This window comes from Macrotis lagotis, chromosome 1 (genome assembly GCF_037893015.1).
Source record: "Macrotis lagotis isolate mMagLag1 chromosome 1, bilby.v1.9.chrom.fasta, whole genome shotgun sequence".
NCBI classification, from domain to species: domain Eukaryota; kingdom Metazoa; phylum Chordata; class Mammalia; order Peramelemorphia; family Peramelidae; genus Macrotis; species Macrotis lagotis.
The window spans coordinates 298,371,747-298,398,610 of record NC_133658.1 but is presented as its reverse complement, the minus strand read 5'-3'; the positions used below and the strand labels follow the sequence as shown (position 1 = coordinate 298,398,610).

Below are 26,864 nucleotides of genomic sequence, written 5' to 3'. Positions count from 1 at the left end.
TGTCCATCAAAATATAATTAATTTCATTTTTGTGATATTATTCAGTACTTCCTAAATGCAGCACTTTCCAATTCTTTTCTTAAAGAAAGCATTCATCATGTGTCCTGTGAGGCTTCCAAGAAGTATACCCTTCTTTAATCTCCCTGAGTTCTTTCTCCTAACCAATATGGTTTTTTTTGCTCTCCTTACCTATGCTCACTTTTACATTGAAATTCTAATTTGAAGGGTCCTATCAAGTTTAATATATTTGAACAAGAGTTTGAGATAAGCTAAAATTATCTTTATGGTGATCCTTTTGCAGTTAATTAACCTGAGCAGTATAATATCTGGGAACCAAAGTCCTGTGAAATGATATTTCTTTGACATATGCTAAAAACAACTTCACTACTCCATAAAGCTTTCCTTAAATAACAGCAAAACCCAGCTCTGCAAAATCTGTCAAAATCTTTTTGGCTCTTGATTTTTGACATCCAGGCAATTATGTCATCTGCAAATCTACTAAGCATGCCATGTATGTCATTATTCAAGACATTAATAAAAATGTTCAAGCAGAAATCACTGAAACACTCCACTAGAAATTACTTTGATCCAGTCAAATTGTCCTAAATCCATCTAACCCCATCTACGACCTTGTTACATCTTTTCTTTTTTGTCCCCAAGAATAGCGTGAAAAGCTTTATCAGATACTTTGCCAAAATCTAACTATAACTACAGCATTCCCTTTGTCTATATAAGTCTGTTAAAAAAAAAGAAAAGGAAATTACTGTGGAATTGCCTTAAACTACTTTATTTTTAATTAATGTGCTTTATTTTTGCATCATATATTTCCAACTAGATCCTTTGTAACAAGCCAACAAGCAATCCTTTGTAACAAAATTTAAAAAGAAAGGAGAAACAATTCAGCAAAATTAATAATCCAACAACCATGCCAATGCTAGAGTCAACATTCCACTTCCACAGAATCCACCATCTCTGCAAAGAGAGGGAAAATGTGCATTTTCTAAACTCTTTTCCAGGGCCAAGCTTCATCACTAAAAGTTCATAGCATTCATTTGTTTATTTTCCATTTATTTTTATAGTCACTATATAAATTGTTTTCCTGCATTTTTCATTTTGTATCAGTTCTTGTAATCTTTCCATGTCTCCTTGTATTGTTCACATTTGGGTATAATTTGTTCTTGATGAAGCCTTGTTGGCTCTCTGTAGCCACTGCTTCTTTTTCTAGATATTTACTAATATAAGTCCTAGACTTTTTCCTGGAATCAAACTCACTGACCTACAGTTTCTTCCTCCCCACCTCTTTTTTTTGTGGGGGGGAATTGAGTCAATGTTTTCTTTCCTCTAAATCTACAACACACCTTTTGTTTTCCACAAGCCTTTCAAAAATCATTTACAGCAGTTTAGTTATCATTCATCTGGGCCAAAAGATTTCAATTCATCTTACTCTTCCTTCTTATTTGGGGTTTCAAATACTTTATTAGCCATTTTTGTTCTGTCCTTTTTGGGTCAAAGATTATCCTCCTAGACAGAGAAAACAGAAAAGTAAGACAAGAGTCAAGCAACACTACTTTCTCTCCATCATCTTCCCAACCATCATCAGGGCAATGTAGTGATAATCCTACACATCTAAGAAGATACTTTGACCTCTGCTATCAAATCTTTGTTTTCATTGCACTTAAATAGAGATAAGTAATCAGGTAGCTATGTGTGAGATTCAGGCAAGTCAGGTGTGAGTCACAGTATTCAAGGAATCACAGAATGCCAGGCAAGGATAACATCTAGTTCGACATCCTCATTTTAAAGAGGAGAATGCTGAAGCCCAAAGATAAAAAGGGACCTCCTCAAAGTCATCAAGTGAATCAGTAGTGGAGCCAGCTGGAAAAGTAATGTTTCTTCATTCTCTCAAATGGGGCCTTGCCACCATGCCACACTATCTTACCTGTCCCTTGTGAAGCTAACCATGCTATACTGGGTAAGTCATCTGACTGCCTGAGTTCCAGGCTCCCTACCTGTCTGCCAATTGGGCAACGTCTTTACTGCACAGCAATCTTGATTGTGAGGATCAAATCAACCACTGAATTCAATTTAACAAATATTTTTAAAGTACTATAGAAGGCACTTGGAATACAGAGATGAAATAAAACAGATGCCATTTTTAAGAGTTTATAATCTAATGGGCTATGAGGTACACACAAGACATATATGGGTATATATGGATCAGCTAGGTGGTATAGTAATTAGAGCACTCTGCTCCAATCAGGAAAACCTAAGTCCAAATCCAGCCTCAGGAACTTTTGAGTGGTGTGACCCTGAGCTAGTTGCCTAACTTCTGTCTGTCTCAGGTTCCTTACGTGTAAAATGAAAATAATACAGGTGTGGTTAGGATCAAATGAGGTAACAATAGGAAAATGATTATCAAAGTACCTGGAACATAGTAGATGTTATATAATGTTAACCCTATTATTATTATAACAAATAATTAAAATCCATGGGAGAATGAAATAAGTGAAAAGATGAATAGAGGAGAAATTTCAGAAAGGGGGGGGGAAAGGATCTCTTTCTTCAAAAAAGCAAACTTTTAATTGATCTCTTTTGCTTTTGTATCATCTTCATTTCCAGATGTCTTCTCCTCTCCTGCCCAATATAATGAAAATACCTTGTAATGAAAGACAAAAAAGAAAGAGAGGGGGGGAAATCCATTCAGCAAATCTGGTTAACTCATCAGTCAAGTATGACATTTATAGGCAATGTTTCACACCTCTGCAAAGAGGTCAGGCAGGTACATTTTCTCTTTTCCCTAGGGAAAAGTTTCCTCATTATATTTACACAGTGATTAGGTTCAAGAAAAATCACGTTCAGCTAGCTTTAGAGAAGAATAAGTACCTAGTTTCAGTCTTGAAGGAAATTAAAAATGTCAACAGATGATGATTGGTGGGGATGTCTGGTTGAGGCAACAGAGTGAGAAAGTAAGAAGACAACAGGAGATCAAGAACATGTCATTGGATCACACAGATATGAAAGGGAGTGGTATGGGATAAGGCTGCTAAGGTAGGTCTTTTGATAAAAATTAGGTGCTTTACATGCATAAGTTATTAACTTCCTCATTGTGGAAATACTAGTAGGATTGCACCATGAGAGATCATATGGACCCCAAAAGATTCTCAAAACTATTTAATCCCCTTTTTTATATAGGATAAAACTGATGCTCAGAAAGATGACTTGCTTAAGGTCACCCAGATTAGAAATAGCAATCTTTGTGTCTGAAAGTTTTCAGAAAGAGATGGTTACTTAGACTTGAGCTTGATGGAGAAGAAAATCTCTTCCCCCACCCCCAAGCCCCCACTTCGGATCAGATTCTGCTCTAGGATGCCAGGTTTCTTCTCTCTACTCCATATATAAGGAAACCAAAGCTTAAAATGATGAACAACTCTTTCCTCCTTGAGGCTACTTTGCCCTTTCCTTTCATTCCCAGCGATCAAAAGAAATTCTTCCCTCATCTATCCCTCTACAATTTGAAGCATGAGGCACATTGGGAACTAGGACCCACAGCTGTGCCCTCAGTGTTTGTCTGTGGTAATACCAGAATGTGGTCTTGCCAAGTCCAGCCTCCACCTCTGCCTTTCACTTCTTGGGGGTGGTGAAAGGGCCTTTATGGAAAAGAAAAGACATTGTTTGGAGGATTACAAAGGGGCAGGGGACACAGAGGCGGTCTTTAACTGCCTCAGCCTTAGAAAAACAACAGCCCCTTTTCACTGACAAGTCAAGTTTAGAGAGGAAGAAGCTGGGAAATGGTGGTAAAGTCTCAGGCTGAACTTGGGGTAGGGTCTAGGTAGGAGTGGGTTTGGACAACAAGAACCATCTTATAATAAGCAAAGCAAGAGGGAACCAAGAGTAAGGTGGCTTCTGGGAAAAAAATCCACTGAGACCAGAGTTCTAGTTATAGCTTCACTATTGATCTTGCTGTGTGTCTTTTAACAAATAGTTTCATCTCTTTGAGTCTCAGTTTCCTCCAGGGTCAAATGTGACTTATTTCCTTCCTGCCGAGAGTTGGAGGGGAAGCCTGTTGTCATTAGATAAAGGATTAGACCTAGAGTCAGAAAATCCAGATGTGAATCTCACACTTAATTCTGGGTCCCTAGACAAGTCACATAATGTGTCTAAACTTCAGTTCCCTCACCTGTAAAATAGAGAAGATTAATACACTGCTTCCTCTCCCTGGACAGCTTCAATTTATAACTTATCTATAAAATGAGAGTTTGGGACAAGATTATCTCTAAGTCCACCTTTGAATTCCATGGTGCTAAGAGGGTCCTTGTCTGGAAAGGACTTTGCAAGCCAATAGAGCCTTAAGCTGTTATCATCAAATAGATTCAATCTTTAATACAGACATAAAAGATCATATTTTTTTTCTACTGTCTGCACTGTAGTTGGAATTTCCCCTGCTGTACACTCCAAGTAAAGAGTACTGTGCAGTAAACAAAACCACTGTAACCAAGATCAAAAGAAATGTAGTAAATTGGGAAACAATTTAAAAAAAAACAAGTCATTCCCCAATTGACAAGTCGTCAAAGGATATGCAGAGGTAATTTGCAGATGAGGAAATCAAAGCCATCCATAGTCATATGAAAAATTGCTCTAAATCATTACTGATTAGAGAAATGCAAATTAAAGCATCTCTGAGATACCACCTCATACCTCTCAGATTGGCCAATATGACCAGAAAGGACAATGATCAATGTTGGAAGGGATGTGGGAAATCTGAGACATTAACACATTGTTGGTGGAGCTGTGAACTCATCCAACCTTTCTGGAGAGCAATTTGGAATTACGCCCAAAGGGCAACAAAAATGTGCATACCCTTTGATCCAGCAATACCACTACTAGGTCTATACCCTGAAGAGATGATGAAAAAGGGTTAAAACATTACTTGTATGAAAATATTCATAGCAGCCCTGTTTGTGGTGCCAAAGAACTGGAAATTGAGTGACTGTCCATCAATTGGGGAATGGCTGAACAAATTGTGGTATATGTAATGTTATAGAACACTGCTGTTCTATTAAAAACCAGGAGGGATGGGAATTCAGGGAAGCATGGAAGGATTTGCTTGAACTGATGCTGAGTGACATGAATAGAACCAGAAGAACATTGTACACCCTAACAGCTATATGGGGATGATGATCAACCTTGATGGACTTGCTCATTTCATCAGTGCAATAATCAGGGACAATTTTAGGATAACTGCAATGAAGAATAGAGAAAGAACTGTGGAATTTAAACAAAGACCACTACAAAGACTACTACCTTCAATTTAAAAAAAGTTATCTTATGTATTATGGAATTTTGATATCCTTTATTTTATTTTTTCCTTAAGAATATGATTTTTCTCTCAACACATTTCAATTTTGATTAATGTATAGCATGGAAACATAAAGACTATCAGATTAATGTGTAGCATGGAAACATAAAGACTATCAGACTTCCTTCTGTGAGAGGTAGGGGGAGGAAAGCAAGGTTGGGGGGAAAATTGTAAAATTAAAAATAAATAAATAAACAAGAAAACTGTGCAGTGTGGGAGCTGTTCTATACAGAGCTGTTATCACCCTGCAACCTGCTCTCCTTCCCAAGCCCATCCCCCTAACTAATGAGACAGATACCTGCAAACACATGGCACTGCTCAATGATGAGAAGGCATTACTGACTTCCCCATTCCTGGATCTCAAATGGTCTCCTTTCAATAAACAAACAAAAAAAATGAGTGTGGGGTTTTTTTTTTTTGCCTTCCTTGACATTTCCGATTGGAGGTTGGTTCCAATGAGCTGTCCTGACAACTCCTCAAGGCTTGATTTGCCTGGAGAGTAACCAAGGAAAACAGAACTATGAGATGGAACCCTCATACTCTTCCAAGTCAAGTTTCAAAGCCAGTAGACCTGGGTTGGGTCCTTACTCTGCTAATCTGGGACTTGGGATAACTGAGTTCTCCTTCCTGTGAAACCTGGGGTTCAGGACAAACATTTATTTGCCCATAAATTCAACTTAGTCTACCCACTTCATGTCAAACATGCTTTGTGTTCTTTTGTTTGAAAGAAAGAGATCATGTGACTCCAAAGCTATCAAGATCCAGGTTCATGGTCTGGAGTTAACTGCAGCATTAAAGGGAAAGCCTTAATGAGCTCTATCAGCCAAAGAGGCTTCTACATAGACCAGTGACATAGACCTGTACCTGCTGTCCCAGGGCCAGCCTAGCTAAGAAAAAGGATCCTTACTAGCTCTTTGGCCTGACTTGTGAAAATACATAATGGTCCTCATTACCAAATATCTTCTTCTGCTTCCTTAGATCATCATGGCACAGTACAGGAAAAGAGGCAGAAGATGTAAAGAACTGAAGATTTTGTTTCCAACCTAATTTGTACCTGCATTTGGGTGCCCCCAAAATCTTTTGATAGAGACCAGCAAATCTTGTAATTTCTAGTCTTAAAGAGTAGACTTTAAGTCTACTTAAAGTATCCCATGGTCATAGATATAGGGACTAGGTCCTTCTAATCCAATCCCTTCATTTTGTAGATGAAACTGAGGTCCAGGGAAAATAAAGTGACTTTGCCCAAAGTCACACCAGTAAGTGGCAGAGCTATTGTTCAAATTCAGATCCTCTCATTTAAAGTCCAACACTCTTTCTAATATGCTCTATTGCATCCCTCCATTGTCTGGAATTCTGACAGTTTAGTACCTTCCTCTTAGTCTCACAACCCTGAGTGTCAAGAGAAAGTTGAAGCAGATTTTTTGACTCTTAACATTGACCCTCTATGCAATTCAATATTAGCACTCAATAAACCAGTCTTTTGTTTTTCAGAACCAGGCCTCAGCATCTCATTTCTGACCATAGGACTGATACAGATTAGTTTAGGTCTTGAATTACTAGACCTGAGGTTTGAATCTATTGGTCCCTTTACCAGTGGCGATGGCAGTGGGGCAAGATGCCTTAGATGCACACATACATACAAATATGCACATGCACACACCAAACTCCAGGTCTGGCTTCTCTCTTAATCAAGGAGAGATAAATTGTCCTCTTCTATTCTCCAGGGAGTCTCCATAAACACTTAAGGGGACATACCTTCTCTAGGGGACAACTGCCTACTGGATGGGGGCGGGGGCACAGATTTGGAATTCCTTTAGCCAAATCCCAGAATGCCAGAGATAGGAAAGACCTTACAGATCAATTCAACCCCATTCTTTTACAAAGGAGGAAACTGAGGTCCAGAGAAAGGAAACGATTTCTCAGAAATTTCACAAGCAGTAAATAGCAATTGACCTTAGGCAAGGGCTTTCCTCCTGCAACCTTTCTTAGGTTATCAGCCCTAGGGTAGTTGCTAAGCTTTTCCTATCTCATCTCTAACCTCATAAAAATCAGGGGCAGCAAATGTGGTGATTCCAGAGCTGGGGAAGTCCAGCTCACATTTAGAAATCTTCATTCACAATATTCTTCATGGATTATTAAAAATGGGACTTCTTTGAACACAAAATTGTAACAAAGACACTGAACAATAAACCTATTTTATTAGGCCATGGAGAATCATGGTACTCCTTGACAGTGAGATTTTTTTCTCTTTCAGAAGGAACACAGGCTCACATTCCAAGTGATAGCAAAAGTTTTTCTCCCTGAGCCTTTCAAAAGATGCAGCAAGACCAAGAAAAAACTTGAACTTCTGGCTCTAAGTGGAATGAATGTTGGCCCTGCCTTCCATGCCATACCTGGGCTGGGTAAGATTTAAACATGATACCAGATTCATACAGGTATTACCCTGCACAATCAGTGGGAGCCAGTGACAACCGGAGTACAGATCAGCCTAGCACATGCCCATGCTGCAGACTGCAGGTAGGATTAGTCATCCACCCAGTCAGGCAATACTGTGAAGTATTCAAAGTAGACGTCAAGACTAGATGAAGGGAACCCTCAGAGTTTTGGCTGCCCATAGAACAGTACACAGAGGCTAGGGCACAGTCTTTTTTTTTTTTGCATGATTTTTAAAAACTAAGTCACTTTTATATTTTTAGATAACAGATAATCCCATTCTTCATGGCATATAGCAATTTATTTTGAGACAAATAAAATAAAATGTGACCTGGAATATTCAAAGCTTCCTGTGGAAGGTCACATGTGGAAGGCACAATTTTCAAATCTTGCCTGGGGCTTGGGTCAAATTTCTTGTCCAGATCCCAGGGAGAAAGACCCACCCTACCTTATCACAATAGAGTCATAAGACTGATGTTTTAGTCAACAGACCAGAAATTCTTACTTTCAAGAGAATAAGATATCCTTCAAGGTAGTTAGTCACCTTGGGAGGCTATACACTTATTTCTAAACTGCTCCCATGGTCCAAAACACTTTCCAACTAATTCCTCTTTGGGAAAGGCTATTTTAGGAGCCCAATAGGAGAATCCATCTGATTTCTTCAGTCACCTCATTTTTTGAATGAAGAGGCTAGTACCCAGTTGAGATATTTAATTCAACTATTTTCTCCATGCTTTTGACTATTTCCAAAAATCTACCCCCAAAATTTTGTGCCCCCCCACACATAACCCTTCCTCAGCTCCCTAGGAGGTTAAAAATCATCTGTTTTAGGCAATTCACAAAGAAGAGTCCTAGAAATAGAAGTTTCCTCTTCCATGGGTCTTTCAGTCAAGCACCAACACAATCCAGAGCAGAGATTGTTATTCCTACAGTGTCTGATCAAAGAAGAAAAAGGCTGCAGACCTGAAATGATTTTTCCAAGGATCTAAGTTTAATAAATAGCAAAATTGGGGCAGCTAGATGGTGCAGTGGATAGAGCACAGGCCCTGGAGTCAAGAGGACCTGAGTTCAAATCCAGCCTCAGACACACAGACACTAGCTGTGTGACCATGGGCAAGTCACTTAACACATTGCCTTGCAAAAACCAAAAACCAAAACAAAATCAAAAAACCCAGCAAAATAAAACTAGGACCTAGGTTCCTCAACCCCTGGTCCAAGACTCAATGACTCTCCAGAATACAGATAGTTCCCAAGGTGAAATCCATTCAAAGTCCTGGTCTGTTGACTAAAAAATTAAGGCAGTCTTATTGCTTTATGGCTATACCTTACAGTTCGTTAACTGTAGAGACATCCATACAGAAGTTAATGACAACACAAGGCAGTAGTGATCATTGCTAAAAATAGGGCAGAAGATGAAAAGAGGCAGGAAGATCAGGGTAGACTTCAGAGAGGAATTAGGCCTAATTGGGGCAACTTAAAGGTTAAGGTTAAGGTCAGTAGGGAACAGTGGACAATGGCAGAAATGCACAATGAATGTGTGGTGGACAGCAAACAGTCCTACTTGATTGGTGAAGAGTTCATTTAGCTGGAGAGATGCAGATTTGATCTATATTGTGAAGGTCCTCTAATGCCAGATTGAGGAATTTGGACAGCTAACATGAATAGAAACCTTGATCATTCAAAATTATGTATTGGCCAAAAATCATTAATAATTAGCTTTTGGAATAAAGCTTAAGTACTCAGATCATCACCACCATCATCACTATCAGACCCTGGATTGGAAGAAGGATAGAGAAAATCCCAGAGTTGTAGGATAGTCCTTCCTGACTCCTCCAGAATGAACTGTCACCTCTCCAAGAAGAACCTATTCTCTGCTTCCCATTGATGGGATGATCAAGAAAGTTGGAGGTACCAACACTGAACTAGGATACTCTTGGATGTCAGCCAGAGTTTTTGCCTTGATTTTTCAACCTGGACAATTTGTATGACTACACTACCACCAACCTCAGGAAATAATGAAAAAAAGAAAAGACCTGAGAAGCAAGAGGTGCCACTTCAACACTGATGCAGATTTGTCTTCTTTGGAAGCATCAACTAGACTACTCCTGCTATGTCTGCCCCTATTGAAAATAAGTCAGAACAGAATAATGAGCCACTTATCATCAGTAACTTCAGGTATCAGATAGTTTCATGTGTCATCTCCTGCTTCCCATACCTGCCTCCCTGTCTCCCTCCCATGGTAAGCCTACCTAGAAAATTGTGGTTCTACCCATCTCCTATCTACTCTTCCCCTCCCCTTTTCTAAGAGAGAAGGCTCAAAGACAGAATTCCTCATAACACCCACCCTACTACCCACAGAGGAATTAGAGATCAGGAAGCTCCATGTCTATAAGAATAGGCAACAACATAGTCTTGTTAAAAGGGTTGCAATAGATAACCAGGAGACAGAATTACAGAATCTTGAAATCCAAAGGGATCTTAGGGACCATTTGGTCCAATTCATACCTGAAGGGATGTCCCCTACAAGGGGAATCCAGACCTCTACTTGAAAACTTTGGAGTATGGGAACCCATTTGACCACCCATTTCTCTTTTATTCAGCTCTAATTTTTAGAAAGTCTTTGCTTAGTGGAGCTGAAACCAACCCTTTTGCAACCCCCCTTTTCTGCTCTGACTTTTCTGAACAGGTCTAATCTTCTTTTTTGATGATAGTTTTACAAATACTGGAAAACAGTGATTATTTCCTCCATAAAATTTTTTTCTTCTCCAGATTAAAATTTGAGATAAGATCATAGAATTTAGAGACTACTGAGTCCATCCCACTCATTTTACAGAGGAGAGAACTGACCTCTGAGGCAGTAAGTAGGAAAACAAAGATTGGAACTTAGATCATCTAACTCCAAATCCAGTCTTTCCACTAAATTTAAATTCTAGACTGCAACCAAATTAGTTATGAGCCCTAGGATAAGTTATTTCAGTTCTCTGACTTTTTCATCTGGAAAAGGAGAAACTGGTATCTGCCCTGGTTACCTCACAAGACTGCTATATCACATGATTTACCTTAGAAAGTTTTAAAACTCTACACAGGTACAAGGTATTGTTATCTCCCTCTGCTCCATCCTGTTCAATGCTCTGTGTCCATACCTTATTGATGGTTTGGTCAAAATTTTCTTAAAGCTATATTCTTGAGCCCCTTTATATCAGCAAAACTCAACCTCCCTGGCTGGTGAAGAGAAAGTAATGAACAGAGTTCATGCTTATCACTTCATCGGCAGAACATTTTATTCAGAGACCCAGAGAATTATAGTTCTAAAGCATACCTAAGAATATCATGCTAGTGCTAGAATACAAGTTAGAACACATTCATTCATTCCTCTATCACTTGCTCCCTTGTAACCAGAATGCTCAGAAAGCACACACTGGCAAAGGAGCCAGGGGATTAGTTATCTTTATTATCAAGGCATTGACAAGGAGAGAGACTGCATCTGTGTTTTCACCCATCACCACAGAGCAGCAATAAATCCTCTTATATTAATGAAGGAAGTTAGTCCATCCTATGGAGAAGAACTGGACCTCTGATTTTACTGATCTATGGAGCTTGGTATTGAGAAAACTTTTTCTCCCATTGCAAGTTGTCACCTTAACTGAGATAAGTCTGAGACTTGCTAAGAGTTCTAAGAAGTATCCTAGTGACTAGTCACACAAAGAGAACTTGAACCCCAGGTCTTCTTGGTTCTTAGGCAGCTCTCTGGTCCTCAATAACACTCTTTCAATTCATCATTAAGGGCTAGTTTGCAGAGAGGGTGGGGTGGATTATATTTGAAGCAAATCCCTAAATTGTTCTATATTTTGTCAGTAAGAACCTCTAATGTTCATTGGCTTGTAAAACAGAAGAGGTAAAGTCCACATCTGAAAGCTACTAATTTCCAAGAGCAGGCCTTTCTATGCTTCAATGTAGGACCACACACAGTCTTAGAGCTGGAATGGGTCTTATGAGGTCTTTCCCAGGTCATCTAGTTCAACATTCCACCCAATGCTGATATCCTCTCTAAAGATCCTTTGAGGGTGGTTATCTAACTTGCACACACACTCTGGAAATATGTGGAAAGGGTTTAAGGGTGAGTGTGTATTAAAGTTATATAAGCACTCCCCAGACTATAACATGGACCATCTCTCTTAAAGACACAAAAGCCCCCTAACTGTAAACAAGTGAGACAAATTGAAGGTCAACTTCAGGTCCTCTGCTGAAGCCTTGGATCACACCAACCTGGGGCTCTAGGGACCAGCCAAGCCTAACTTTTCAACCAGGAAGAACCCAGCACCATAGATTCACAAGGAAAAAAAAAAAACCCTAGGTTGCCTCTCCCTTAGGCAAAAACATCTCTTGGGCAAGGAACAATTTGAGGTGTGTGGTTGGAGGAAATAGAACATACTCCTCTTTTGGGGGGGCTGGGGTAAGACCAAGGTGTGGCCAAGAAGAAAGCAAAAGGAGTAAGCTTTATTAAAGGTGGGCAGTGATGCACTAGAGTCCTGTAAAAGGTAGGGGAAGTGTAGAATCTGCTATATGCAAGCCATACAAGATCCTTGACAGAGAGAGAGAGAGAGACAGAGAGAGAGAGAAACAGAGACAGAGAGAAAGAGAGACAGAGACAGAGAAACAGAGACAGAGAGAAAGAGAGAGAGAGAGAAACAGACAGAGAGAGCGAGAGAAACAGAGACAGAGAAAGAGAAAGAGACAGAAACAGAGAGGCAGAGACAGACAGAGAGACAGAAGGACAGAAACAGACAGACAAAGACAGAGACAGGGAGACAGAGAGAGAAACAGACAGAGAGAAAGAGAGACAGAAAAACAGAGACAGAGAGACAGACAGAGACAGAGAGAGAAACAGAGACAGACAGAGAGAAACAGAGACAGAGAGAGAGAGATTAAGAGAGACAGAGAGAGAGAAACAGAGACAGAGAGAGAAAGAGACAGAGACAGAGAGACAGACAAAGACAGAGATAGAGAGACAGAGGGTGTGAGTGTGCCAGGTGAACAGGAATGGCCCCCTTTAGCCCCCTCCCCGGGACTGCAGTCGCCGTCTCCGAGGTGCAAACCCCCCACCACCGGGGAAGGGATCCCATATTCTTGGGACGCCCCCCCCCCCCCAGCCAGCGGGCCCCTCCGGGCGCCGAGGCTGGAACTCACGATCTCCAGCACCATCAGGGCGCCCACGAGAGAGCGGAGGAAGCCGAGGTCCGGCCGCAGAGTGCCCAGCGGCGGCAGCGAGGAGCGGACGCCGGCCTGCGCCGGGGTGCTGGTCTGGGTGCTGACTTTGGATGGAAAGTCGGCCATGGGTCCGGCTGCCCTGCAGCCCCCAAGCCCGGGGCGGAGAATGCGGGGAGCGAGGCTCGGCCTGCGCCCCGGGCTGCGCGTCCCGGCCAGGCAGCGCGCTGAGGCAGGGCTCTCCCGGAGGGACTGGCCCGCTCCGCGCTCGTCCCCCGGGGCGCACGGAGCTCCGACGGCGCCGCCCCACGCTCCGCTGGCGGATCTGGGAGGCGCCAGGGGAGGGGACGGGAGGGGAGGGAGAGATGTACAGGTGCCCGCTGATGCTTGGAGTTCCCTGGCACCGCCTTCCCCCTTAACTCTTTCCTAGGTTGTTTTTTTTTTTGCTCTTGGAGATCTCCGGTGGGGAGTCTCTGAGTCAGGATTTCTTCGTGGAAACTCCGGCCAAGGAGAAAATCAGATGGGGAGAGCTGAGGCCAGAGGACGGGGCGTTACCTGGACTAGGGAGTCCACCGGAGGTGAAAGATTAAGCTGCAAATCCGTTGAGCACGCAAACTTCTCGCATGCGGACCCCTTGCTACTTATTCATCGTTTAGTACCGCCTACACCCAACAAAGTATCTTCCACAGGAGGGAATCAAGAAATGTTGAAGGGAATGTGATGGTACCCCCTCTCTTCAGTGTCCAGAGACAGACATTTCACCTGTTACACGTCCTCCATTCACATGCACCTACCAAGAGAACAAGTCTTGTAGTCAGTCAGAGAGAAATAACGAAGTTAGAAAACTTGGGGAAAGACTGGGCACCTTGGGGAGATTCTACATAGGGAATTTATTGGAGGACAAGGACATCGACTTTACAGTATGAAATCTGTTAAATGAGCCCACAAATAACCTCCAGACTTTATTTTGTGTCTCAGGCCTCTGCACAGCTTCAGAACAATTATTAAATTTTTATTAAGAGCAGTCCTGGAACATATATGTCTAATACTCCTCAATCTGAAGGGCCAGTTTTAGGACAGTCCTGAAATAACCCACTTCCTATTTCAAGCACTGAATGTCTATGACCAAATTCGAACAGTATAGCTTGGGTAATATCCCCTTAAAAAAAATTGGGGGGGGGGTTGTAATTCAACCAAGTGGAAAGTTTTGAATGTGAAAAACTGCCTCCACCAATGCAGATGGGGAAATCTTCTGTTATTTATGTAACTCATAAGACGTGGGGTTGAGGAGGAACAACCTTGAATTATACATGCAAAAGGAGATAGGGCTCCTGATTAGCATAGAGCATGACAAAATGAACTTGTATGAGGGTTGCTGGATTTGTTTGAGACAGACTTCAAAGATACATGGCAAAAGAGAACCTCCAAGGAGGTGATTGAGAGAGAAAGATTTTGGAATGGTGAACATGCGTGGGAAGTTATAGCCTTCATACCCCTGGACTCACTTCAGGTTCTAGAAATTGTTGAGAATAAATCTCTTCTAAGTGGGATCATTACCTCTCTCCTTGATTGATCTGAGATCCTACCCCTGGTCCAACTAAAGAGCTCATTTAGAACTGATGTAAAGTGAAATTAGCAGAACCAGGAAAATATTATACACAGTATCAGCAACACTATGTGATCAACTGTGAATTACTTAGCTCTTCTCAACAACCCAATGACAAATATAAAGAATCCATGATGGAAAATACTATCCACATTCAGATAAAGAATTGGATGCAGATCAAAGCATACTTTTTTCACTTAGTTTATTTATGTGTGTATTTTTTCCCTTTTGATGTTTCTTCCTTTACAACTGTAACCAATATGGAAATATGCTTTATATAATTGCACATATATAACCTATATCAAATTGCCTATCATTTTAGGGAGAGAGGGAGAAAAACCAAGAATTCAAAATCTTGTAAAAGTGAACAATAAAAATTGTTTTGACATGCTATCAGGAAGAAAATTTTAAAATATTATTAAAAATATTAAAGAACTCATTTACTCTTGTATCTCTTTTATATTTTCCCAAATTCTGTTCTCTGTTTTGCTTGGGATAAACTGGTTTACTTGCTGTTAGCTCTCTGTGATGATCTTTTATGTAACTAGTCCTTGATGGGGAAATAGTTCAGTTAATGGCTACCTTCCTACTTAAGAGTGATCTAGAAAGGTTTCCTTCTCGACTCATACCCCTAAACCAGAATTATTTGAAAGGTGGTAGATAGGTATAATTCTAGTCCCATGCCCTCTGGGAGACAAGAGGATATCACCCACCTTTAGTTCATCAAAATCTTACCTGCCCCTCACTCCTCCCCAGTTAGTGTGATTACTTTTCTCTAATTCCCCAGAGGATTGGATAGACCTAAGATCAAAACTATCTATTCTACCTTTAAGCTACATTTATATAGTTAGACAATCTATGCATATAATTTTACAGCTGAGTAATATCTTATGTGGAGGGGCTGATCTGAGATAGCCAAAGCTGGATAATTTCTCTACCAAGTTAATAAGCTAAAATTATATTTCTCTGCTGCCCTCAAATATCTCTAGCCTAATGCTAAGAGTTTGGGGACCAAAGGAAAGTTTTTTCCTTGTTTACTCTTAAGTGAGTGGGTAGCCATTGGCTAATGTTCACCCTCTTAACCCTTCCCCATCAAGTGTTAGCTACACAAAAGACCACCACTAATGGCTGACAGCAAGTAACCACCATTTATCCATGCAAAACAGGGAACAGAATTTGGGGAAGTTATACAGATTTGAAAATACCCAAAATAACAAGAATGAATGAGGTTTGTTTTTTTTTAAGCTGGATAGGAGGTAAGGTCTCAGTTCAACCAAGGAGAGAGGGAATGATCTCACTTAAAGGAAGTCCATTCTCAAAAGTTTCCAGAACTTGAAGCAAGTCTGGGGCATGAAGGGAATGGCTTCCCACATAGGTCCATCATTCCAGAGTCTTTCTCTACCATCAGCTTGCAGGTTCTCTTCCCCTTATATCTCTGAAACTGTCTCAAACTCAGTAAACCTAATAATATGCTCAGCATTCTTTATGCCAATCAGGAACCATATCTTCCTTTGCATGTGTAGTTCAAGGCTGTCCCTCCTCAACTGAACCTTGATGGAGCTAGATTATATAAATAATGATGATTTCCCCATTTGCATTGGTGGAGGCAGTTTCCACATTCAGAATTTCCTACCTGGATGAAATTACAAGCCAAGGGTTTTTCTTTTCTTTTTTTTTTTGAAAGTGAACATTATCCAAACTATACTGTTAGCACTTGGTCATAGACATTCATTGCTTTTTCACTCCATATCTTGGTACAGGTTTGATCTTTATACCTGAAATACTCTCCCAGTTGCAAATTATAACTTCATCTCTGCCTTTTGAAATCCAAGTCCCAATTCAAAATATTCCCTCCTCCAGGAACCTTCCCTGATACCCACTGCTTCTCCCAACACACATTCCCATACTACTACATATCCCACAGCAACTGATAAAGATCTTTCCTTCTTGAGACTATACAAAAACAATTTTAAACTTCTTTTGCTTTCCATTACCATGTAGTAGATAAATTGATTTGTAGACAGAAAACATGGGTTGAAATTCCAGTTGTGTAACTTGGCGTAAAATTTCAGTAATCTCATCTGAAAAGTTAGGGGATTGGACTAACTGGGTCCTATGAATAGTTTGTGTGTAATAAAGATCTGGCACAAATGCAGAGTGCCTCAGATGATAATGATGCCTAAAGTAGGAGACACTAGGGCACAGAGGGAATGTCTCCACTCAGAGAGTGCTAGGGAGTTGCATCTGGGAGAATCATAATGTTTGTCCTTCATTTTTTTTTTTTTGTCCTTCATTTTTGAAGAAGACTGACATCAGGGGAGGTGATGCCATGATAAACACATGAATTGAATTTGAATGAGGGGAGTTGAACTAAATCACCAGCCTCATTTTCTCCTCCAGAGTCATCTGGGTCCAATGACTAGATATGAATCAGGATGACTGGAGATGGCCCTGGATACAAAGACAATCAGGGTTAATATGTGAGAGAAGTTTATTGAAAAGACTACATGCATGTTTGAGTTGACCAACTATATATTTGAAAGGCACCTCTTTGATTGTATAGATGAAATTATCATAATCTTCAATAGGGTCACAGCCAAATGCTGCTATCTCTTTGTCTCTTTGTCTTCAATTGTTCTGGTGTTGTAATAGCATCTAGTGAAAGACTATGCCATAGAAGAAGGACTGTCTTCTTTTGAGGTAATATGGTCTCCAAGAAATGGAAACCCCTTGGTCTTTTTGTTCATTCTTCTCACCTCTAGGCATAGGATCATTGAAGGGAGCGCCACAGGAATGTAGTCGCTGAAATCCAAGACAGGTGTTGCTACCAGTCCTGCAATTGATACTGAATTGCTAGTAGTAGAGAGGCCTGTGCCAACAAAAACTAATCCTCAGACTCATCACCATCAGGTAAACTTGGGGGAACCAGTTTATATATAAATTGAAGTAACTTATGAAACTACTTCCCAGAGACCAAGATGATCTAGGGGAGATTATGCCCTAGAGTTATTGTGAGAGATATTTATATTTGTTCTTGCTATATCTATAATTAAATATTCCATTTAAAAAGCTTATTGATATTAAGTGATCAAATGGATCAGAAATGTTAATCATAGGACCCTACCAAATGGAGGGAACAAGGCTGCTGGTGGTTCAATGGCAGAGAAAAGAGATGCAGTCTAACAAGACAGTGTGTCCTAGAACCTTGAGGAAAATTGCTGAGTAAGCCTGGGAGCATGAGCCAGAGCATACTTATTACCTAAACACAAAAATATATACACACACATACATATACTCATTTATGTGTATGTGGTGTGTATATATATATATATATATATATATGTATTTCTTGATAGTATGCAAACTCCATAAAGTAACAAACATTGTCTTATTTGATTTTTGTATCTGATCTCCTTTAGAGAACAACACATGATCCTGCACATAGTAGGTCCTTAATAAGTAATTGTTGAATGAGTTAAGAAATGATAGTTATTCCTGTTTGCAATATAATTATTTAGGTGTGTATGTGTCTCTCAAGTCAGACAATATAAGCATTGTACAGAAGACTAGTAATAACTTGTTGATTACTGACTTGAAAAAACTTTTCAGTTCTTTTTTAAAATAAATTTTCATTTGATAATTTCCTTTTCTTACTTCATCATAATTATTCTAAATATCTTCCCCCTTCCCATCTCAAAGAACCATCCCATATAACAAATAGCATTTTGAGAGAAAAAAAATCATCACAGCTGATCATTGAAAAAGTTCAAAATCCTATGCAATATTTAACACCTGTGAACAATTGACTTTCAAGAAGAGGAAGTTGGAGGTGTCCTTTCATTTCTCTTCATTTTAGTTTTGTTTGATCTTTACAATTGGGTTACATTTACTTTATTTTTTTAGTTTTTGCAAGGCAATGGGGTTAAGTGACTTGCCCAAGACCACACAAACTAGGTAATTATTAAGTGTCTGAGGTCAGATTTGAACTCAGGTACTCCTGACTCCAGGGCAGGTGCTCTATCCACTGTACCACCTAGCCACCCCCTACATTTATTTTTGATATTTTAGTGTGTCATTGTTCTTTCCATTTACATTATTGTAGCCACTGTGGCCCTGCTTATTTCACTGCATCAATGCATATAGATCTTTCCATGCTTCTCTGTATTATTTACATTTGTCATTTCTTATAATACAATAGTATTCCATTTTATTTCTATACCACAATTTGTTTAGCCACTTCCCAATTTTGGCATCTACTGTGTTTCTAATTCTTTGCTATGTATATAAATATAAATATTTTGATGCTTATGGGGACTTCTTTTTTATTTGAAAATTTTGACAGAAATTGGAAAACTACTTGACTCAGTGTTTGAATTTCCTCTATTAAAACTCTAAAATCTTTGATTCAAAAGCTATAACTAATTTAACATTTATTGTTGTCTCCTACTTCTAAGCAAAGACTTCAGAGATAATTCTTTTAATCAAATAAAAATGCTCAGCATTAAGAAAAATATTTGCTCTGATCACCTTCTTTAGCTCTCCTTGTCACACATGGTAACTTAGAATCTTTGTCCTGAGGTCTCTCAATTCCTTCTTATATACCATCAATTTATTTAACTCCTGGTTATATGAATCAATCACTAGCAGTATGAAAAACTTAACGATATTTATCTTCATTGATGGCTTTTATGTACCTGTCCTGTCTCCCCAACTAGATTGTATATCCATCTCTCTCTCTCTCTCTCTCTCTCTCTCTCTCTCTCTCTCTCTCTCTCTCTCTCTCTCTCTGTCTCTATCTCTCCTCTCTTTTTTCAGGACCTATGATTTCATTGTTGTAGGAAACTTGTGAGCAATCTGTACCAATGCAAACTGACAATTGCTTTGCATCTTAGAGTCTTACACTGTTGTCTGGGACATCGTGGAGGGGAAAGGAAGAGAGTAAGCATTTCTATAGTGCTTTTTTAAAACTTTTAATTATTTTGATGATAATGATTTTTAAAGAATATTACAACAAACTTTCATTAAGGTAAAAAAGGTAGGGTAAACTTTAAAAAAAACCTTATTGTTCTAAATTCAGTACATTGAATTTTTTTTTCAAAATCATTGTTTATGCCCTGGAATTGAGTTATCTCTAAACTCGGTTGTGGGGTGGGGTAGAGGGAGAACTTGTCTTCTAATTTCTGGCAAGTGGGTCAGTTTTTCCCTTTGGGTTATGACACAGTGTTTAGCAAATCAATGTGCTTTTTAATTAACCTACTTGTAGGATTTTCTGGTAAGAAGTGATAGCAAAGACACAATCAAGGACATGCCATGCATGAACAGCAAAAAAAGTCTTTCAAGTAGATTCTCTAAGGAAGAGTTATGGTTGGAAAGAAATGGATAAGAAGAGCAAAGGATGTGAGACAAATTAAAGGGGTTCCTAATTTTATTTTACTTTCATTCTGTATAAAACCCAATAAATACAATGAACTGTTCTATATACAAAATAGAGTAGCAAAAGAGGATTGTACACAGAACTGGAAAGCTCTGTTATCTATATTGTTTTATTGTACCAAGGCAGCAAGTCTGCACACAGATAAGGTCATGGAGTTACTGAGGTATATAGCAGTGACCTAGAAATCATGTCTTCTGAACTAGTACTGTTTTCTGATCCCTGCTCAGATCCTTAGAGCATCTAACTGGTGAGTTGGGTGCCTTCTGAGCCCATATCCAAGGAGGTTCAGAGGCTTAACTGATGGGATGTCTCTAATCTGCCTGCTGGACTCTGCTCTTTTCCCATAACCACTTGCTGCTATTTTCTGTTCCAGATGTTTAGATATTTCTGTGAACTAAACAGTCACCTAAAAGGATTTATTAAGCACTTACCTAGAGTGTCAGGCCACACCATTCTAATGTGCCAGACACCATTTGCATCTAGGAATTGGAAATAGGAAGGTCCTAAGATTAAGGAGACCTGAGAAAGGCTTCTTGCAGAAGGTGGGACTTTATCTGATCCTTGAAGGAAGCCAGGCAAGCTAGGAGGTGAGGTTGAGGATCAAGAGTTCTGGGTTTGAGAAGCAGCCTATGGATACCCCTGGAGTTGAGATTTGGGGGGTCTTATTGGAGGAATAGTAAGGAGGCCAGTGTCACTGTATTTGAGAGGAAATGGAGGGGAGGAAGGTGAAAGAAGACTGAATACACAGGAAAGGGCCAAGTTATGAAGGGCTTTGAATGCCTGAAAGGATTTTATATTTGATGCTAGAGGTGATAGGGAGTCACTGGAGTTTATTGAAAGGAGTGGGGAGGAGGAGGCAGCATGTTAAAGTCAGGTTCCACTTTAGGCAATTTGATGACTGAGGTTGTAGCTGCTGGCTACTTCGGTTAGATTACTGCCATGCAATGAATTATGGCTCAGACCCAGGAATTCAGGTGTGGAAAGAAAAATAAAGATTTTTTAAAAAGAACTTACAATGCAAAAGAAAATGATAGGTAGAGAGAGACAGAGATAAAAGAACAGTCAAACAGAATTGACTGGGCCAGAGAGTCAGACTCTGGCCCTGAGCAGAGGTCCAACCCAGATTTTTATAGGCTTATCCCTTATTCTAGAAGGCAAAAGGTCAATTCCCTTTCCCCCCTTACTGGACCAGGAATTAGGTAGAGGGGTGAAGCCTCAAGAGATGAGGATACACATTTTACAAATTAACAATGAAACAATGGTAGTCGATTTACATCTCAAGAGTAGGGAACTTCCACCCAATTTAACAAGATTTATCAGACAAATTCTGCTTCTGCTACATTCTTAATTCTCTATGTCTTTTCCCTGCATCAAGGTGAGAATGGGGAAAGACTCAAGACAGGGAGACCAATTAGGAGGATACTGTCACAGTGTAGGTGATACTGGTCTGCACCAGGGTGGTGGTAGTGTCACAAGAGAAGGGAGAGTCTATCAGAGATGATAGGTAAAATTGACAGAACTTGCAATGGATTGAATGTGGGCATTAAGGGAAAGTGAGGAGTCAAGGATGATGTTTATGTTGTAAGCATGAATGACTGGGAAGATGAGGGTCCTGAACAGTCATAGGGAATATAGGAAGAGGAGAGGGACACTTTTTACAATATTATCTCATTTGATCCTTATACCACCCCGTGAGGTAGGTGCTTTTATCCCCATTTTACTGTTGAGAAAACTGAGATAGACAGACTAAGTAGTTAGTCCAGGATCACACAGCTAGAAAGTATCTGAGGTCACTTTTGAACTCAGTTCTTCCTGACTCCAGATCTAGCACACTACTGTTCTACTAGCTGCCTCTTGGGGGAAATGTAATGAGATTTGATTTTTAATATGTTGATTAGTTTGAATTTTTTCATCTTTTAAAAAGTTATTTTAAAAAGGTCTATTATTAAGGAATGATTCTCTATGAGGAAAAATGGGCAGTATACAGGTAAAAATATGTAAGGATACAAAAACAAGAATATATCAATAAAGTATATTTAAAAGAATCAAAATAACATTTTTTTCCCCTTTGTGTTCCTCTTCCAATCTCATTTCTTTTTCAAGGAATATATAGTTACTAGAGGCAAGAAACACAGGGAACAATAAGAAAATAAGACAGTACAGAATGAAGTGCTAAATTGTACAGTATGGGCAACTGGAGAGCAAGACAATTTTGTAAGAAAGAGTTCATTGTGTGAGATGAGTTATAAAGACAAAAGGACTCAGAGCAGAAAAGATAAGGGGATGTATATTTTATATACTGGGCAGAGTAGGAGTAGTAGAAAGAGTGTTGTGCTTGTAGTTGAGACATTTAAGTTCAAATAACATCTCTGATACTTCTTAGTTTAACTTCTCTGAATCTGTTTCCTCTGTCATACAATGGATAAGCTACTCCCAGAGTTGTTTTAAACATCAAACGAGATAATGCAAAGGGTTTTGCAAACCTCAAAATGCTATAAAATTCTCGGTTATTATTATATTCATGTGATCTGGCTTGGGTTGTTTTGTTTTTAAAACCAAATTGGATACTCCACAGGAAGTCAAACCAGAGAGAGTTAATTAATTGGGATGCTATTTCAAAAATACTGGGGATAGTTGGGCAGGGAAGGGAGTAGCTAGAGATATTGAGTGGCTTTTGTTCACTAGACCTCTTTCCCTGCAGTTTATCCCAGCTGAAATAACTTATGAAGAAAATTTACCCCAACCCAAGAACTAGTGACTCTTTCTATATGCTTTCTTCTTATTTTTTTCTAGGGACCAGAGGAGTTCTGAAGAGAGTTTAGAGTGGGTGTGGGTATATATGGGGGCCAGGGCTTCCAACTCCAAACCTGGTTCCCTTAAACCTCAGTTTGTGAGAAGCAGATTAATTTGCTGAGGGGAACACAGATGGTAGTTACCATTGCCCTGCCCTGAGACCCAGATTTTCTTTATTATTTATTATTGAGGAAAATATTTCCTCATTTAGTAGGGAATACTTAGATTATTGATCACAGATTCTGAATTTAGAAGGGAACTACAAGATTGCCTGGTTTCATTTCCCGGTTTTTACAGAAGGGAAAATTTAGAGCAGAAGTAATTTGTCCAAGCTCACAAAGCTATTTAGTGGTACAGGTGGATCTAAAACCCAGGTCCCCTGACTCCTATAATTATTGTTTATAGCACTGAAGTCAGCTTAGGCAGTAATAAGAAAAACTCATATTGATGTAACATCTTCAAATTTACAAAGCAGTGAGTCAGAAGATCAAATAATATTCAGTATGAAGGACTTTGGAAAAGTTTAAAATAACCATACTGACATAAAAGATAATTACTAGAGCCAGGGAATCCATCTCTAGGAGTTGGTTTTAAGTCCTAGAAACCCTAGGCAAAAATTGGCAAAGGAATCTTCCTCAAATTCCTTACTTCCTGTAATTCTCTCGCTAATTCTCTACCCTTTAATAGAATGCCTAACCCCAGGAATCTGTTAAGAGTAATAACTAAAAGATCTATTTAACAATACAGATCCAGGATTTGGATAAGAAGCTGTTCATAGCACAGGGTTGCTTTTTTGGTTAGGGCTGGAGAGCAAAGGGATTGTGGGATCTATTTCTCAGGGTGTATAGTTATTTCTGCTCCAATACCCCTGGTTACTAATTTTCCCTAGGGCTGGACAAAGGTCAAGTTCCCAGTTTAATCATTGTCCCTTCCCCAGTGGAGGATCCCAAATGGCTACTGGAGTCCAAGTCTTTTTCAGTGGCCTGGCTGGATTTTTTTCCAGGTCACCACATCCTTCACCTTTGATGGAATTTCCCCCCAGTTCCACTGATCCCTAGCTCACTGAATCTACAAAGCTACAGAGGACCTACCCTATTTCATATCAATCTCTGATCATACTCTTAGTCATCAAGGTCAGTCTCCACAAGGTCAGTTATTGGGCAATGTCCCTAGTATATTTGACATTCATAGAATCCCAGGGACTTGCAGGGCAAGTTTCATGACACATAAGGTCCATTTTCCCTGAGAGAGCACCTAATATATTTTCTATTTTTGATACCTTTGAGTCAGAGTTTCAAACACTCTCAAGAAACTTCAGGGCATTTCTCAGGACCTATCTGGAATCCAGCTTATTACTCCCATGTCAACCATTTGTATTTTTATACAGTCTACAAATATATTTAATAATTAATAACTAATGGGGTCTCATTAATACAAAATTCTTGTATGTAATCCTCCTCTCAGGGAAAATGCACAAGTTGGTACATTTCCATATTTGCTTATGGCTCATTTTTTACAGTGAAAAAGAACTGGAAGTTGAGAGGATGGCCATTAATTGAACAAATTGTGGTTTATGATTATGATGGAATATTATTGTGTTATAAGAAAGGATGAGTAGGAGAATTTTAGAAAAACTTGGAAATACTTACATTAACTGATACAAAACAAAGTGAGTAGAACTAAGGGAACATTATACACAGTAAGAGCAACATTGAACAATATAATCAACTGTGAATGACAACTATTCTCAGCAATATCCAAGACAAAAACTTGAAGAAAAATGCTTTCCATCTTCAGAGAAAGAATTGAAATAGTCCGAATGTAGACTGAGGCATATTTTCTACATTTTCTTTACTTTTCTTGTTTTTGTTTTGTTTTGTTTTGTTATTTGGTTTCTTCCAAAATATAGCTAATAAGGAAACATGTTTTGCTTGACCACACAGGTATAGTCATATCAAAATGATTAATTGCCCAGAAATTATGCCTCTAGAACCTTGTATATATCACAGACTGACAAAAGAAACATGAAAAATAAAACGATTGAAGAATTGCTGTAAACCCTCATAGTATAGTTCTTCACACCCACAAGAGATTAGCAAAATTTCTATCTCTTTATGTGAGAGGGAAGGCAAGGTGGAACAATCTTTTCCCTTTCTTCTCTATGCTTCTGCTTATCTCTAATTAGTTTTATTATACTTTACTACTGAGTATTAATAATATCTCTCCAATTATTCACTCTTTTTGCTTATCTTTGGCTTCTCTCAACTGTGGAGACCTGGAAGCAGCACATCACAAAATCATAGTCAGGAACCCCTTTCAATATTTTCTTTTATCAGATCAAATCACAGGACTCCCACTTCTGCCCTATTTCACATATCAAATCCCTTCTTCGACTTCCCTTATTCTTTCCCCCTTTGCTCTGGTATCTGATGAAGAAGTAGCCCTTTTTCTTCTCAAAGCTAATCCTGCTACCTATTCTCTAGAACACTTTTCCCTTTTCTTCTGGCACTGTGGTTCCTCGATAATTCCCTCTTGATATATTGGATGGATTGGCTTCTTCCTTGCTACCTACAAACCTGGTCAGGTCTCCCCCAGACTTAAAAAAACCCTTCATTTAACCCACCATCCTCACACTATCTTTCTCCCCTTCACAGCTAAATGCCTAGAAAGATGTGTCTTCATTCATTAACTACATTTTCTCAACTCCTATGAACTTCTCAACTCTTTGCAATCTGACTTTACACCCAAATATTTAAACTTCTCTCTGTCTCAGGTTGCCAGTAATCTCTTAATTGCTAAATTCAATTCCCCTTCCTCAGGTCTCATTTCACTTGACCTTTCAACTCCTTTTGCCCCATACTATGCAGTCTCTTCCCTTGGATCCTGTGCCCCTTCTTTCTCTTTTAAATTATCTGACTGCTCCTTTTTCAGTCTCCTTTGTAGGATCTTCCTTCTCCTTCTGTCCACTAAGTATAGATATCCCTCAAGATTCTGCTCTTGACTTTCTCTTTTTTTCTTCCCTCTTTTCTTTTGTGATCTCATTAGCTCTTATTGATCTTCTCTAAGTATATAAAACCTCCAAAACTCTCCCCTGAACTCCAATCCCTCATTATCTTTTGCTTGCTAAATATGTCCACTTCAGTGTTCCATCAGCAACTTAAACTCAACACATCCAAAACAAAAACATTTTATTTTCTCCTAAACTTCATCCTCCAAACTTTTTTGTTTTTGTCAAAGGAATCAGCATCCTTCAAGGCGCCATGATTCACGACCTGGGAGATATCCTTAACTCATCCTTCTCCCTTATACTCCTTCCCATATTTACAATTAATTGGCAAGTCTTGTTTCTAATTCCATGGTATCTCATATCCTTTCTACTTATACAATTCTATCTTACTTAAGAATTTCATCACCTCTTTCAGAGTTTAATTTAAAAAAGTTTTTAGTATATCTTTCTTCCAATCTCTTTCCTTTTTAATTCATGCTTCATATAGCTACCTAAAACACAGAATAACCATATTGTCTTCCTACTCAATAACTTTCAATGGTTTCCTCTCCTTCTAGGATAAAACACAAAATCCTTAGTCTATCTGCTTTTATTCAGGAGGTGGACAGCATTCATCATCGATCTCTGAAATCATGGTTGGTCATTGTGTTCTCAAAGTTCTTAAATTCTTAAGATCAGAGTTAAATTTTTTTCACTTTTTATAATATTGCTATTTTATATATATCTATATATCTATATCTATAGATATAGATATATAGATATATATGACCCTCCACAATCTGGTCCTCACTTACCCTTCTCATCTTATTTCATATTATTCTGCTTTATGCAATTTCTGTTCTAATCAAACTTGCTTGCTAACTGTTTTGTTTATGTAACATTCAGTCTTTAACTTCCATTCCATGGCACAGTTGATCTCTCATGTTTGTAATTCATTCTTGTCTACCTAATAGAATACCTAACTGCCTTCAAAGCATACCACTTTCTCCGAGAGTTGTTCTCTGATTCACTCCATTGTTTGTGCTTTTTC

The 26,864-nt window shown here is 39.1% G+C and overlaps 1 protein-coding gene across 1 annotated transcript in view; it reads right to left on the bottom strand.

Annotated features, from left to right (window-relative positions):
* PLLP (plasmolipin) overlaps window positions 1-13,166 on the bottom strand; it is a 36,762-nt gene extending 23,596 nt beyond the window's left edge. Inside the window, exon 1 of the mRNA XM_074211252.1 lies at window positions 12,977-13,166. Within this exon, the coding sequence (XP_074067353.1) occupies window positions 12,977-13,123 (147 nt within the window). The 5' untranslated portion in view covers window positions 13,124-13,166. The remainder of the gene's footprint in view (window positions 1-12,976) is intronic.
* Window positions 13,167-26,864: the final 13,698 nt, after the last annotated feature.